The sequence below is a fragment of the Takifugu flavidus genome, chromosome 1, assembly GCF_003711565.1.
Source record: "Takifugu flavidus isolate HTHZ2018 chromosome 1, ASM371156v2, whole genome shotgun sequence".
Taxonomy (NCBI): domain Eukaryota; kingdom Metazoa; phylum Chordata; class Actinopteri; order Tetraodontiformes; family Tetraodontidae; genus Takifugu; species Takifugu flavidus.
In genome coordinates this window covers 8,191,075-8,205,991 of record NC_079520.1, presented here as the reverse complement: position 1 = coordinate 8,205,991, position 14,917 = coordinate 8,191,075, and the positions used below count along the sequence as shown (strand labels likewise).

The 14,917-nt window shown below is 43.8% G+C and overlaps 3 protein-coding genes across 10 annotated transcripts; 1 reads left to right on the top strand and 2 right to left on the bottom strand.

Moving 5' to 3' along the window:
• Nucleotides 1-188: 188 nt before the first annotated feature.
• On the bottom strand, nucleotides 189-3,244 carry tmem169b (transmembrane protein 169b). 5 transcript variants are annotated; one of them, XM_057028057.1, is made up of 3 exons: nucleotides 3,113-3,244; nucleotides 2,187-2,556; nucleotides 189-2,034 (listed from the first exon to the last, which is right to left on the bottom strand). In XM_057028057.1, exons 2-3 carry the CDS (start codon nucleotides 2,452-2,454, stop codon nucleotides 1,403-1,405), a joined length of 900 nt encoding a protein of 299 aa, XP_056884037.1. In that variant the 5' UTR covers nucleotides 2,455-2,556; nucleotides 3,113-3,244; the 3' UTR covers nucleotides 189-1,402. The 5 variants fall into 5 exon arrangements, with proteins under 5 accessions (XP_056884037.1, XP_056884033.1, XP_056884042.1 ...); XM_057028053.1 differs by having other exon boundaries at nucleotides 3,073-3,232; XM_057028062.1 differs by having other exon boundaries at nucleotides 2,187-2,495; nucleotides 3,073-3,228.
• Nucleotides 3,245-3,464: 220 nt separating this feature from the next.
• On the top strand, nucleotides 3,465-6,655 carry LOC130523060 (uncharacterized). Of its 3 annotated transcripts, XM_057028041.1 has the most exons (14): nucleotides 3,468-3,766; nucleotides 3,911-3,967; nucleotides 4,047-4,173; nucleotides 4,252-4,341; nucleotides 4,420-4,607; nucleotides 4,689-4,722; nucleotides 4,816-4,921; nucleotides 5,035-5,146; nucleotides 5,215-5,285; nucleotides 5,485-5,681; nucleotides 5,766-5,895; nucleotides 5,968-6,009; nucleotides 6,095-6,119; nucleotides 6,214-6,655. In XM_057028041.1, exons 1-14 carry the CDS (start codon nucleotides 3,715-3,717, stop codon nucleotides 6,330-6,332), a joined length of 1,350 nt encoding a protein of 449 aa, XP_056884021.1. In that variant the 5' UTR covers nucleotides 3,468-3,714; the 3' UTR covers nucleotides 6,333-6,655. The 3 variants fall into 3 exon arrangements, with proteins under 3 accessions (XP_056884012.1, XP_056884021.1, XP_056884002.1); XM_057028032.1 differs by having other exon boundaries at nucleotides 3,465-3,766; nucleotides 4,420-4,722; nucleotides 5,215-5,276; XM_057028022.1 differs by having other exon boundaries at nucleotides 4,420-4,722.
• pfkla (phosphofructokinase, liver a) lies at nucleotides 6,395-14,323 on the bottom strand. Of its 2 annotated transcripts, none has more exons than XM_057027988.1 (22): nucleotides 14,041-14,323; nucleotides 13,439-13,512; nucleotides 13,243-13,320; nucleotides 11,411-11,600; nucleotides 10,894-11,059; nucleotides 10,759-10,803; nucleotides 10,547-10,655; nucleotides 10,120-10,215; nucleotides 9,918-10,010; nucleotides 9,576-9,701; nucleotides 9,428-9,492; nucleotides 9,270-9,351; nucleotides 9,055-9,201; nucleotides 8,912-8,982; nucleotides 8,499-8,586; nucleotides 8,250-8,402; nucleotides 8,004-8,168; nucleotides 7,865-7,926; nucleotides 7,630-7,741; nucleotides 7,456-7,555; nucleotides 7,267-7,372; nucleotides 6,395-7,192 (listed from the first exon to the last, which is right to left on the bottom strand). In XM_057027988.1, exons 1-22 carry the CDS (start codon nucleotides 14,123-14,125, stop codon nucleotides 7,045-7,047), a joined length of 2,361 nt encoding a protein of 786 aa, XP_056883968.1. In that variant the 5' UTR covers nucleotides 14,126-14,323; the 3' UTR covers nucleotides 6,395-7,044. The 2 variants fall into 2 exon arrangements, with proteins under 2 accessions (XP_056883968.1, XP_056883976.1); XM_057027996.1 differs by having other exon boundaries at nucleotides 9,288-9,351.
• Between the last annotated feature and the right edge of the window lie 594 nt (nucleotides 14,324-14,917).

Below are 14,917 nucleotides of genomic sequence, written 5' to 3'. Positions count from 1 at the left end.
ATTAAGCTTAGTTAATTAATTAACATTACAGTAATTTTGTTAGTTAATGTCTGTGTCCTGTCACCAGGGTGCAAATAATCAGATCAAAAATTCACAACTATCTGTATAAACAGACTTTACAGGGGTCAAGCCATGTAGGTAACACCGGTACTTGCGGTTAGTTCAAATTGTAATGTAACAACAACACATTTGTGCAATTCTTTATTATGCAGTTTTAAAACATGTAATACAATAAATGACATACTTCTCAAGTGTGAAATCAATATTAAATTCCTTGACCCGCCCAATGCTAAACATTTCAATTATATTATCCATCTTTTTTTTTTGGAATGTCTTTTCTTCAAAGTGCCAGAGTACAAAATATCAAATTACATCAATGTCTAACAAATGTACAAGACTTGAATAATTAAAATAAATTAAATCAACAAACATATACCTGCACGACAATGCAAGAGAAAATTTAAATGAACTTTGTACTGTGTGGACTGCAATCATATTCAGAAGTAGTTTAACATGTATGTTTACTGATGTCCTGAAAAATACTAACAGAACCAAAATGCATAAGAGATAATAAAAACAGGTTCACTACAGAAATATCTGATTTGAGTTTTTATTTTTATAACGATGGCTATGAATCACAGCTGGATAAACTTGCTTGGGTGCCCTGGGGGTAAAAGAAATATACACAGGGTGTAGGCTAACACTGAGTGACACATTTGTTCATTCCTGTAAATATAATCAGTCTCTCAGTCTGTTGAGAATATTCACAGGACAATCAAAATCTATTTTAACTGCCCAAATTGTGAACAACAGTTGTGTAGTGACAGAAGTGTAAATGTACTGATTATTTCTCTCTTCAGGGAGATAAGTGTATGGAGTTTAAGTTTCGACAGGGTATTACAAAGATGTGTTGGCAGCTGGAGGAAGAGGCCATATCAGCTGTATTTTCTTTTTAAAAAAACTAAATGCTGACACAAAACTGCTTAACAAGCATGGGCCAATATTGTTCTCAGTGGTGTAAGTGTTCAGCAATTATCTGATCTCACTTTCCAATCAGATAAATCATGAATAACGAGGTATTTGTCTTTGAAATACAGTATTTTCAACTGTTGATGTGTATTAATTACATATTTACAGATGAAGTGAAGCCTGTGTCAACAATTAGGCCTCACTATATACGATTATTGTCCTCAAGCATTCATCTATAACCAGATTTGCCAACATTTTCAGCAGGATTCAGTCATTTACCAATACCTACCCAAAAGTGCTAAAGGATCCATCCTTTAAAGCCACAGTTTGTGATTTTTCTTCAATTTTGGCAGTGTTTAATAACTTATTCACATCGGTTTAACCTTAGTCTACAGTACATCCCCCTCAAAGTGTATTCCCACCTGACTACTCCTCACACCGACGACGTCTGTGCAAATTCGCTCGGAGCTTTGCTCTGCAAAGTGCCGGAAACAGTGTCGGAGTCCAACAGTTCCACAACGCTGTAAGGTGAACAGTCCTCAAGTCCCATCTTTCCACAGGCCCAACCACAGAAGCCTTTCTCCAGGTCTCTCACAGCCTGCCACCACTCACTGAAGGCCCAGGACACCTGCACTACAGCGGAGTACAGGGCCAGAGACAACGCCATGGGCATGATGAGCACAGGGTAGAAAATGATGAGGAAGGGGCAAATCGTAATCTTATGCCAGAAGGTCCGTTCTTCATTGTACACCAAGAATACATTGTACCAGGTGAGGGTGCCATAGTAAAAGGAAGTGATGAAGGACAGGAGGAAGACCATGGGGACGCAGGAGATGCTCCACAGGACGACATGTGGTCCCTGGGACACGCCTAAACTACATTTACGTTTGGACATTTGCCCTGCTTCACACTCTGCATCAAGACGCTCCCTTGACTTAGCCAGATCCCTGAGTTCTTTCTCTGTCATAGTGAGGTGAATGTCCACCAGCTGGCCCTTCTTCTTTCCTCGCGTGATGGTACCTGTAAGAGTCACGTAGCGGCTGTCTGGAGGAAGATTCCAGTCTCCTGTTAAAAGATAAAAAAGCCTTTAAAATGAAAATAACAAAAGCTGAAGCGAGGATTTAAAGTCTAAAAGCCGCAACCGAGGCCTAAAGCCTCACACAGATGTCAACCAGGCTTGTTAGAACATGATTTCAAAAGTATCTCATATGTCCTACCTTCGCCTGTGGGTGTGCAGAGGAATTTGTCTCCCTCTTCTGTGCTCCTCTCCACTCCTTCCTCTACGCCCTGGTCCTCTCCAGGTGACTTCTCCATTTCAGAGCGGTAGACAATAATGGACTCTGGACGGGGGTCTCTCTTCTTCCTCCTCTTCCTCCTTATGGAGGGTCCTACTTCTCCATTGTCCACGTGGTTTCCAGATATGTCCGATTTTAAGGAGATCATCTGAGGGCTACCCTCTCCTTCAGTTTCGGGCTGTGCCATCATCCAGCTGATACAGTAAACCTTTCCTCTTGGGCTGATTGTTGCTTTTCAGTTTAGTTGAGCATGAGACAAAAACATTCCATCCATCAGATCCTAGTTTCAGATCTAGAATTGATTGATAGTGATAAACACACACACACACACACACACACACACACACACACACACACACAGATGAGGCTTATTTTCTTGTAGTCACAAAAATGTAGCACCTAATGCTTTATGCACAGTGATTTTGGCCTTGCTTCTCCTTATTCATATTTTCTCGCATGGCAGCTCATAACAAGCAAACAAATCTCACATTAGACATTGGCGTTTCGTATTAAATTTTCAAGAGAACAGATACTTGCACAGTTAAGCCGATATATGCCTTTAAATGCAGCGGCTGTGAGCTCACCATCTTGTCCCCTACAGCAATACTGGCAGCAAACTGCACAATCACGACATGGATATTTGTGAAATGTGAATATTATGATAAAAGGTAGCGAAACAGACAAAGCCGGCCATTATTCTTGCAGCGGATCCCCTCCCTTTTAAATCCCACCCAGGTCGGCTCTTTTGTCCGCACACTCCATCTGGCGCACAAGAATAAACAGAATCGCAAATTCCATTGGGTCTCACCTTAAAAACACCGGGCGGAGAATGAGATGGGAATACTAACCAGACGGTGCAAGGCGAAAACATCGGTAGATTTCACCGATTTGCACATGGGAGCGCAGTATAGGGAAGCGAGACAGATGCGCTGCGCAGGAGGATTTCCAGAATAGCGCCGAGCCCTCCCCTTTAACCAGCCACACCAATCCCAAACCGGCATTTTAGCATAAACAATTTACAGTATGGAAGACCGAAATACTCTATTTATGTTATTATAGCTCACATGGTAAATAATATAAAGCTGTTTAATTCATAGGAAACATTCTACGACAATAAAGCAAAAAAAACAACAAAACAAAAACGTTTTAATAATGTGCCACAGGCCATAACAGTTAATTAAAGGTGATGACCTTTATTTGTTATCTGCCGACAAACGTCAAGGCTAACTTCCGGTTAACTGAGAACAGCTCTTGGTGATCGTCTAATTTGCACTTGATTGTATTTCATTTGTTTAAAAATTAAAATCTCGTTTTAATCGCATAGTAATCTTTATAAATTTTCCAAGTGCTTTTCCATTAGAAATCCTTACAGTTTCCCCACTAAAAAGCGAATATAATCGGAAAGATTGCGAACACGTAGCTCGTGTTACATTACAAAGTTATCCAAAAGATGAACGACCAACCCCCACCTATTGACATCGACAGCGTCCTTGTTCAGTTAGGTGAGTTCAGTTAGTTTCAACTATTGTAAGTTTTATTAAGCTGCCGTTTAATCTTTAAGTTCGTTTTCTTGTTAACTGTAAAAAACAAACAACAGCCTATTCAGCATCCTAAACTGTACAAATAACATTTTCTCTGTTTTGTAGCCCTTCAAACCAGGGAGAATGCCCTCAAGAAAAGGGAAATCCACCTCCAAATTAAGGGTTTGTAACCTCTGTTTCTTGGCCTCAGACTTATTTTACATAATTAAAGGAGAAAAAACCCCTTCCCCCATTTCCAAAGGTTTCAGCTCAGACATAGCTGGAAGAAAGGCCCTCATCCAAGCACTGGAGACAAATATTGAGAAACTGACAGAGGAAATCAAGTCAAAACAGAACGCCTTGGCTCATCATACAGAAACTTCTCAAAGGTATGATCACCCGACAATATATGTGCCAAACTTTAAACAAATGGAAGCGGCATCATGACACCGGTGTGACTTATGCAGCATCAAGGCCTCCAACAGTCGGCTCCATCAGTACGAGCAGTCCCTGAAGGAAAAAGCCCAGAGTCAATTAAGCAGTTACAGGCAGGAACTGTGAGGTCGTTTTCCTCTTCTTTCCCTTCATTTTCAGTGTTTTTATTGAGACGAATAATCTGTTTGCATTCCACCAAGGGAAGACCTCGAAAAGAAATATACAAGCTGTAAGAATACGTTCCAGTCATACAAAGAATACTATTGCCAGCATCCTCTTGCACAAAAGCTCCTCAAACTGCAGAGTGACAAAGAGGGGATTGAGAGAAGGATCAAGGCTTATGATGAAGAAATAACAATAAAAGAGAAAAGCCTGGCACATCTTACTGGTAATAAAAAATATCATCATTCCCTTGTACTGCAACTGGATATACCACTGGGTCCTTTATTCACTTTGAACAATTCAACAGATATTTCTACAACCTCTGATGAAATAACAGACAGGTATTTTTCAGATAATCTTATTTATAAAAAAAAAGAAAAGCAATTGCTGGCACAGCTTGATAGTTCTCTTATGAAGTTCACTATTTTTTCTAGGGCTGACCAGAAACCCTTGAAAGAATCAGAAAAGCAACTGAGTCCTCCAGCAGTAGAGGACAGAGCTTCTATCGACATTTCCTCTTTTCATACTGTCGAGACAGCGGTAGACTGACAGCATCATAACAACATTTTATAATAAAATAAAACTGTCTCTGTTCCTGTTGGAAACGCTGGTGTGAATAGAGCTCTCAGAACAGCCATAAATCATCTGTACAGGCAAATACTGAAGATTTTCACGAGGAACATGATCAGCAGGACACGGCTCACTGCATCGCTGCAGCAGAGGAAACTGGTAACGAGCTGCTCTCAACTCACCAGCAGTTGAATGGTAAGACAAGGAAAATACAGAATACATCGTTTCTTGGAGCCCTGTAAGCACAATATCTGCTCATTCAGAACAAACATCGAAGAATGAAAATCACTCAGAAAAGCAGGACCAGGAAACTTTACCAGAGAAAGTAAATGCGGTAATGTCCACCCACCTTCCACAAATCTTTCCTCTTGTCCTCACTGATGCTTTTAAATCACAGATGTCTGAATCTGAAGGCAATGAGACTTGTCAGAATTGTCTTCATTATCTGCTAAACTCTGAAATCTATCTTGTTGGACATGGCTGCTCGATCATTGTTCTTTGCTTAGTGAGATTTTAAGCATTTTCCTCTGCAGGAACAGTCCAGCGTTGAAGGCACTGGGGAGGAAGATGATCAGAACATGAACGTCACAGCTATGGAGGAGGAAGAGGCCTCAGTCCCAGAGAACACTGAAGTAGCCTCTATGTGTACTGGTGCGTCTCAAGAAACAAATCTCCGGTCTCCCTCCACAACAGGCAAAACTGAGCCTTCCACCCCAACTTTCAAATTTAAGTAAGGCCATGTCATTGGAGTGTAGAACTGCTTACAGAACAATTTCTGATAATGCCGCATTTCTCATTGACATTTCACCTTCAGCCCTGGCTTTTCCGCTCTTCAAGAGACTCCTGATAACAAATCTCCAGCTTTCCCATTCTCGCTGAGCTCAGACCCCAGCCCGGCCGTCTTCCCTGGGTTCAGATTTGACATGGGCTCATTACAGGATGAGGTCAGTAGTAGAAGGAATGAGTGAAGCCACATCAGTGTTGTGAAATTACAGTGATGCCTGTTTACTTTGTAGGACATATCCTTTGGTTTCACTGGACCTTTTTTCAGTGAGAAAGTAAGACATTTTCACTGGCTCTTATAAAATGCAAAACAGTAAAACAAATAGGTAAAAATCTGATGTATGTCTTCAATCTTCTCAGAAAACCACAGATTCAAAGGCTACAAGTAAGTTCTGTAATTCAAACTTCTGTAAGTTTGCATTCCACACTTGCCGTTTGGTTACATGCTGTAAACAACGGCTGTGTGCATCTTTTCTCAGGCCCTAAGTTTGTCTTTAATCAGCAAAAGAAAAGTGGAGACTTCCAGTTTGGCTTCGCCTCCAAGAGTCCACAGAAAGACAACAAAGACACCGGGCTACCATTTTCATTTAACTTCTAACAGTGAGACAGGCTTCCAGGAGTGTCCCTTAACAGATGATTAAAAATGTCAACAGTTCATAGTTCATGGTGATTTGAGTAAAGTTAATATTTATTCTTTGTTATTATTATTTAGCAGTTCAGTTTCAAATATTTCACAGCTTTTGACAAAAAATATCAAAATTGGACCAATGGTAGAGAATTACTATTATAGCATGTTAAGCTAGAGTTCTTTATTCTCTGAGCATAAGTATTCACATTTATTGCACAGGGTAATAAACTGCATGGTGGATATGTATGATTTGCGGTTATATTTGCATAAAATACACAAGCAATATTAATGAACTGTTTCTCAGTCTACTAAAATGCACATGAAGCACCACTTTCTATGTTCTGAAATATCAAACATCACGATTGAAACGACACCGCAAATTGCAAGTAGGACCATATTCCATCGATATTCATGAATGAAAACGTATTTGTAGCCCATCTGGCTGTCTTTAATGACAGTGTTTTGACTGAAACGCATCATTTGGCATGCAGGGAAAGGTAATTCATGCTGAGGGCCATATTAAATAGGTAATTTCTAACACCAGTTACATTTATTTTAGACAGCAGGACATTGACAACACACTGAGATGGAAAAAAGAGCCTCCAGTCCTGTAAACCCAGAGGAGCAGTGTGGAAACTGCAAGAGCAAAGGCTGGATGGAAACGTGCTTTAAAGAGGAATTGCTAGAACACAGAGTCGATGCTGATGGAACGTCTGGTCACATGCTCGATCTCCCCTGGCACGTATTCACAAAAGCTGATCTGGTACTTGGCCAACATTTTGAGAATTGGCCTAAATTTCAGCCACCACTGCTCCTTGGGCATTCTGTGCCTGAGGAGAAGTAAACATGAATGAGCCTCCAGCGTAAACGACCTCTGACTGATTTAAAAACGGACTTCGCTTACTCAAAATCTGTCATCGCCTTTAGTTCGGTGACGGGGATGAATGAGATGACTTTCCTGCTGAAGCCGAGCACACACGCCGTGTCAGACGAGTTGGCAAACACGTGATCTGGAGGGGTAGAAGAGACGTATATGAGACTCTGCTGTGGATCGTGCCCGTGTAGCGCGGGTGGATTTACACCACAACTCTACCTTGCCGGAAATTTTCGCTCAATTTCTGTGATAGCCACTGGATGGCCCTGACCCCCAGCTTGGTGCCAAAATTCCTGTCAAAGGGCGAAGGTGCTCCTCCCTGGAGGGAAGAAGACTCGCGTATAAATCTATCACCAGACTGAGCTTGCTGGATGTTTCGCGGTGGTTTTGTACCTGCTGAAGGTGTCCCAACACATTAAACCTGCAGTCAAAGATGCCCTTCCCCTCTGCCGAATACAGCTTGTGGATAAAGTCAGTTGTGTAAAACTCGTGGCACTTCTCATTCCTGGTGCGGAAAAGAAAACATTTGATTGAAAAGTTCTGAATACCTTTGGAAAATCTGCATTTTCCCCCTTTTTAGCTTCCCTCAGCAACACATGAAATTGGGCCATTGAAGGTGGTACCGTACCTCAGTACCAGACCCCTCTGGACATCCTTCTTCATCTTCTCAGTTAAATGCTCCACATTTGTCTGTCACAAAGGTGGGTCATTAAAAAAAGACACAAAGTTGTGAAGCTGGTAGAGAAAGCTCATTCTCTGGGTCTTACGGTCAGATCGTGGATGTTGAAGGGATCCTCGTAGATGTAGACTGCATCAGCTCCCGTTGCTATGCCAGCGGTGGTTGCCAGATAGCCAGAATATCCCCCCATCGTCTCCACTACAAACACTCTGCTCTTGGTCCCAGATGCAGACTGCTTGATTTTGTCACAACACTGAAAAAGATGGAGGTTTTCTCTTAGCTTATTCTAACAAAAGTCCTGACGTCAGACCGTGTGCCACATGATCAGCATTACATCCATGACAGAGTTGACGGCTGTATCTGCTCCCAGGCTGAAGTCCGTGCCAGGGACGTTGTTGCTGATGGTGGCTGGGACGACACACATGGGGATGCACAGCTCTTCATAGTGAGTCCGGGCTTCAAACAGCTGCAGGACACCTTCATACCCCTTTGAAGGACAAACAAGGAAACAACATTGACCTTTTCGATTATGGTGCCATTAATTCGCTTCAGGCTATTGGACGGTTGTCCTTTTATTCTTTACCTCAAACCCTCCTATTACAAGCAGCGCTGAGATTTTATACTTGCGAATGGTCTCCACAACATTTTCCATGTGTTCCTCTGGAAGAGTTCTAACACAAGACATGAGGGGGGGGGGGGTGTGATTAATGTTCATCCAATCAATGAGAAATGAATGCATGTAATGAGAGCAACCCTTTAAATATGGAGAGCAGAAATGATGTCGTCCCCTCTCGCAGTAAACACACTGACACAAACGTAGCTGCCCTGTCTCCACCCCCCTAACGATACAGGTATTCCGTTGCTGCCGCCTGTAAACCGTGTCTCATCTTGCTGTGTGGGTGCTTTCGCCCTTGCTTTTGTTGACTTAACAGCTGTAGATCTCTAACGTCTGCTGTAAAGTTCATTTGATACCGATTCAAGTCTCCCGACACTCACCGTTTGGTCCCCAGCAGCGACCCCCCTTGGCCCGTCCATCCTGCCACATTCCCCCAATTCATCTTGAAAAGCTGCAGACAAACGCGATTCTCCGTTTCATCCTTTCAAAACTTTGGAAACGACAGCAAAATCCGAAAACTCACCTCTCCTTTGGCCAGTCCCTGAAAACCATCATGGACGCCATAGACCTTGTGGCCGTGAATGAGCGCCAGCCTCACCGCTGACCTCACCGCCGAGTTCATCCCTGCAGCTGGAGCTCCCACATTCAGAATGGCCAAGGTGAAATTGGTCTGGAGGGGAGCACAGGGCCAACATCAATAACTGAGGTGATACTTTTGCTGGGGGGGGGGGTCAGTACCTGAACTTGTGTCTTCACCTCATTCTTGACCGGCTTTTGGAAGGCAAGAAGCTTGTAAATGTTCCAATTGTTCTCAAAGCTCCTGCAAAAAAGACACAATATAAACGTTGTGTTTCCAGTTTATTGAGTAAAAACGCGCGACTACTCGGATCTCTCACCCTCCTCGCAGTTTGACCGCCTCGTCAAACCTCCTTTCATTCATGGACTTCTGCACCAACTTTGTCTGCAACGGACGATACAGTCAAACACCATCAGGACCTTCCACCGTTCACCTCTTACATAATAGAAGGGAAACACATAACGAACCATCTCCACACACTCCATCAGAGGCAGGCGTACAACTTGGTTACCCGACAGGCCGATGACACAGGCCGGAGTGTCAGGAGTGGCCTCCATCAGGGCGATCACTGCCTCCACACCCAATCTACTGCTCTGAAAACAGGCACCCACCCCGCCAAAATAAATGCACAGTCTTATCAGCCAACAGCAGCAGGTTTCCCCACAAATTATTTGTCTATTGGCCAAAGTTGTGTTTTACTGTCAACATCTGAAAGTGGGGAGAGGCAGTGAAAGAGGGAGACCCATGATTACATCAAAACATTATTTATAAGGCATTTTATGACGCTGCTATGCTGCATCTCGGCTCACCAGTGTTCTGTCAAATGCAGACGGCGTTCCTCCGCGCTGAACGTGGCCCAGTACCGTCAGTCTGGTATCGTAGCCCAACCTTTTGACCACCAGCTTAAGAGACAAACATGTTTCAACGGCTTCAGTGTTTGTCATTCAGCAGGAAATCAGAAAATAAACAAAGAGCTGTAGTGAGAGCTTATACAAACATCTTAAAACTCACATCTTTGACATAAGTGGAGGTGATGGGCTTCCCATTCATGTCGATGGCTCCTTCTGCGATAATTATGATGTTGAGCCTTGACCCGGTTGTACGGCTCTGGAAGTAAACAAGCAGTACAGGATAAAGCCGGTGTGACAACAAACACTGCTTCGTCCCTGAGAGGCCAAGTGAGGGAGTATTGCACCCTCAACTCGCCTTCACAAACACGAGACCTTTTAAAAGTGTGTCCAACATCTTATTTCTCCAGCGTGATCAAGGAGGCCAAGGCATCAAGATAGGTTATAACAGCAGAAACTACGTCCTCCCTCCTCACTCCCCTCTCTGCCACTATCCCGCTTTCCAGATATTTGCAGACCAAACTGTTTGTCTGTTACACAAATTTGCATCTTCATCCAGCGACGGCTTTGATGAACTGCTTTTGTCATACCGCTTCCAGCCGGTTGCACATGCGGTCTTCCCATCCCTCCTTAGGTGGAGCCTCCGGTATGAAGAGCCAGTCTGCCCCAGATGCCAGCGCTGACACCAAGGCCAGATATCTAAAAAACAGTACAAATTTATTTTAAACATGACATGTTTGATAACATTTCAATGTGGGTTAGAATAGTTTTATTTGCGGTTGCATGACAGTGTCAAACTCACCCACAGTGACGGCCCATAACCTCTAGAACAAAAGTGCGCTGGTGGCTGCAAAGAGTTAACAACATTTATACTGAGATGCAACTGAAAATCTGCAGGATTAATAAAAACATTAGTATACAATACTGTCTTCTGGACCTTTGCGCAGTGGTCATGATGGCGTCAATTATCTCCATGATGCGGTGCAGCGCAGAGTCAGCTCCAATGGTCATGTCCGTTCCACAGAAGTCATTGTCGATGGAGCCCACCAAGCCCACGATGTTCAGGTGGCCGTGCTGTTTGGCCAGCGTGTCCGTAATCCTACCTGAAGCGGCACGTGACTGTTACTGAACACGCTGTACTGGATGCACACATAACAACGCCACAATTAATGTGTCACAATCAATGATGCCTTCAAGGACCATCAGCATAGGATGAAATGCTGTCCACTCTACTATTTCAGGTAAGAGAGAAAAAAATTCCTTTCCCTTACGTCCTGTTTCGACTATATTTCTGATTTTCACTGAAACACATTCTGATTAAATCCATATGTTAGTTGACATTGGCAGAAACCAAAACTAGCAGAAGACAACTACATACTTCTCAAAAATGTAAGAACACCAAGCCGTATTTTCTTAAACTATATTTTCTTACACCTTTTTAGGCAGATTATTACCTTTCTCTACGAGCTCTGCCAGCAGCCCGCTCCACTCGCTGCGAAAGATATTAGCCCCAGTCAGGCTGCCGTCTCCACCGCACACGCACAGGTTGGTGATGCCTTTCTTCACCAGGTTAAAGGCGGCAGCGATCCTGCCCTCTCGGGTGGTGAAGGCCTTGCATCGGGCCGAACCTATCATGGTCCCACCCTGTCATCCAAACAAAGCAAAAAACAATAAATAAATAAATAAGATGTTGCCGACATATTTCAATAACCCAGGCATTTTCTAATCCTGTTATTTACCGTATTTTCACGACCATAAGGCGCACCTAAAACACTGAGATTTTCTCAAAAAACGACGGTGCGCCTTATAACATGGTTCGCCTTGTGTGTGGAGTTCCAAAATCTGCTGTGCGCCTTTGGTAGGAGCACTACGGTAAACGCTCCGCCAATCGATTAGCGGCGCACCTCCGCGTAAGGATCCCCTAAAATGGCGCCAATCAAGCGAGACGCATATGAATGAGGCTTACTTTAAACTGCAGGCCATCGAATATACGGCTGAAAATGGCAATCGAGCAATCTTAGTGTTTTCGCTTTATGAGGCGGCGGCATCTCTCCATACGCGCGAGGACAACTGTTGCGCAGCGGCTGCCATCGGATTACCAGGAGAGGGCGGCCATCTTCCCTAACCCTAACCAGGAGAGGGCGGCCATCTTCCCTAACCCTAACCCTAACCAGGAGAGGGTGGCCATCTTCCCTAACCCTAACCAGGAGAGGGTGGCCATCTTCCCTAACCCTAACCAGAGAGGGTGGCCATCTTCCCTAACCCTAACCAGGAGAGGGCGGCCATCTTCCCTAACCCTAACCAGGAGAGGGTGGCCATCTTCCCTAACCCTAACCAGGAGAGGGTGGCCATCTTCCCTAACCCTAACCAGGAGAGGGTGGCCATCTCCCTAACCCTAACCCTAACCAGGAGAGGGTGGCCATCTTCCCTAACCCTAACCCTAACCAGAGAGGGTGGCCATCTTCCCTAACCCTAACCCTAACCAGGAGAGGGTGGCCATCTTCCCTAACCCTAACCAGGAGAGGGCGGCCATCTTCCGCACCTACTGCCGCGACAATATAACCGTGCCCAGCCACATCACCAACATGGATGAGATCCCTCTGACTTTTAACATCCCTTTGACACACAAAGTGGAGAAAAAGGGACCGGCACGGTGGCGATACGCACAACGGGGTATGAGAAGTCGTCGTTCATCGTGGTTCTCGGTTGCCACGGAAACTGACAGAGCGCTGGATGACGGAAGGCGAACACTCTGAGACTTTTGTGACAAAATCAAACTGAGACTGCGCCTTTTGGTCGTGAAAATACGGTATTTTCCTGAGATTTGTGTCTTAAAGTATGAGTGAAAAATGGATGCAGTGTTTAGGGCCCCCACACTGGATCACAAGTCTCCTCTACGTGCTTGTGAGATAACTATTAGATGAGGGAAAACACAGACATCCAATCATATTAGTGCTGTGAAAAATAATTAACAGAAACTAAACCATAGATGCTATCAGCTATGTTAAATCGTGCTACTCATTTCAGTGCCCTTACCAGGTTACCACCTGTATTAGAGGCAGGGAGACAGGAGACAAATGAATTAAGAGAAATCCTGATTAAATCATGCAAAAAAAAAAAAAAAAGAACCAGAAAAGAGCAGATAGGACATAAGGCCCATAGGCATTTTTCAGAGTAGCTTTTATTTTTAGAGGTGAGAGAAATAGGAAAGATGCAGACGTGACTAAACACCCCATCTTTGTTGTCAATAGGGTTTATACAAAAGTATCGAAAGGTTTTTACCCACCTGCTGGATGATGTTGGTCACACTGTGCCAGTGGGCCAGCTTGATGTTGTCTCCTCCATCCACCAGGCCTTGGTAACCCTGCAAGGCAGCATTCGTTTTCATTGCTCACCGTCAATGAAAACAGTACAAATTCAGAAATAATCATGCGCCAATTCGCTGTGCATGTTCAGTACCATCGCACTAAGGACTTGGATACCTCGTAAATGAGATAGACTTTGGCCCCCACGTAGATGCCCATTCTGGTCACAGCTCGAACTGCAGCATTCATACCTGGGGTCCAGTGTTCAAAGGTTTGAAAATCAGACATAAAATCAGTCATTAGAATACCACAAAATACACAAATACAGACTGATAGTGACAAAGTAAATTAATTTAAATATGCTTAAAGAGAAAATGGATGGATTCACAGATATTACGCGTAATATATTCCGCAGAACACTGCATGTGCTAATAAAATGCTAGTATTTGAGAATACGAACCTTTATGTGATCATTAGTTTACTTGGTTTTTCATCCATAAAATCAAAAAAAACTTTTTTACTGATCAAACTAACATAATGCATCTAAAAGTCTACCACAATACCAAATAATGCTTAATTATAATTGACACCGAGCGTCTACACGACCTTTAACCAGAACTGACACTTTAACGGGGTTCAACACGTCACGCTGAAGAAAAAAAAAACCCAAACACAACAGGCGTTTTTCGAGAAAATACAAACAAAATCACAAGAACAAAATAACATGACCTCATGCGTTTTAAGACTTTTAAGCTCGATTTGGTTGACTTCATAGTGACCTTGTGCATCTCCACCGCTGGTCAGCACTGCCATGGCTCGACCAGCACCCGTCATCTTCAACTTCTCCACGTCCATGAAAGACATTTTAGCCGCTCAGTTTGGGTTTTTTTCCACGTTTTTTGTTTTTTTTAAAAAGTTGAACCTGGGCTAAATTAAAAAAATAAATCAAAATGTCCGTTAAACACAAAAGCAGGCAGCTCGATGCGAAACGGAGACTTCCTCTTCTTCAGCAGGTAACGCTACAACCGCACAGGGACGCCTCCTCTACGTGTGGCCCCGCCCCCATCCGAAGGGTCGCAGCAACAGGGAGCGCTCGATTCATCACGCCGTTACCGGCCGTCACAACACAGCACGTCTTGCAAATTATCTCCGCTTGCACGACGTGCTCTGAAACATGTTCACAATGGACGACCAGGAAGATCGGGTTTTTTTTCTTTTCTTTCTGTCATGACCCCCGTCGGGGTCACGGGGGGAGGGTGCTGGAGCCCGGAGCTGCTGGACAAAGGCAGGGTGCCGAATCAGGGCCCGATGTGGGCTGTGGGGGGTCGCTACCTTGCTCAAAGGAACCTCAGCAGTTCCTTCAGGTTCTCTCGCACCTCCCCCTACTACCAGAATAGCTTGTTTTTTCCCGCATTGAGAGCCCTCCACGTCTCAGCCCAGTCCCCCCCGGAAGAGTGTTATTGCGGCACATTTCGATCGTTTCTACTGACAGCATCAGCTTTTAACTTAAATAATTAAAAATAATATATATATATATATTAAAGGATTACACCTTAGAGACACATCCAAAAAAATCACTTTCAGGCATTTGATTAGATATAAAAAAGGATTTAGTGCATAGTTTTAACACGGATGCATCCTATATTCATTTTCTCA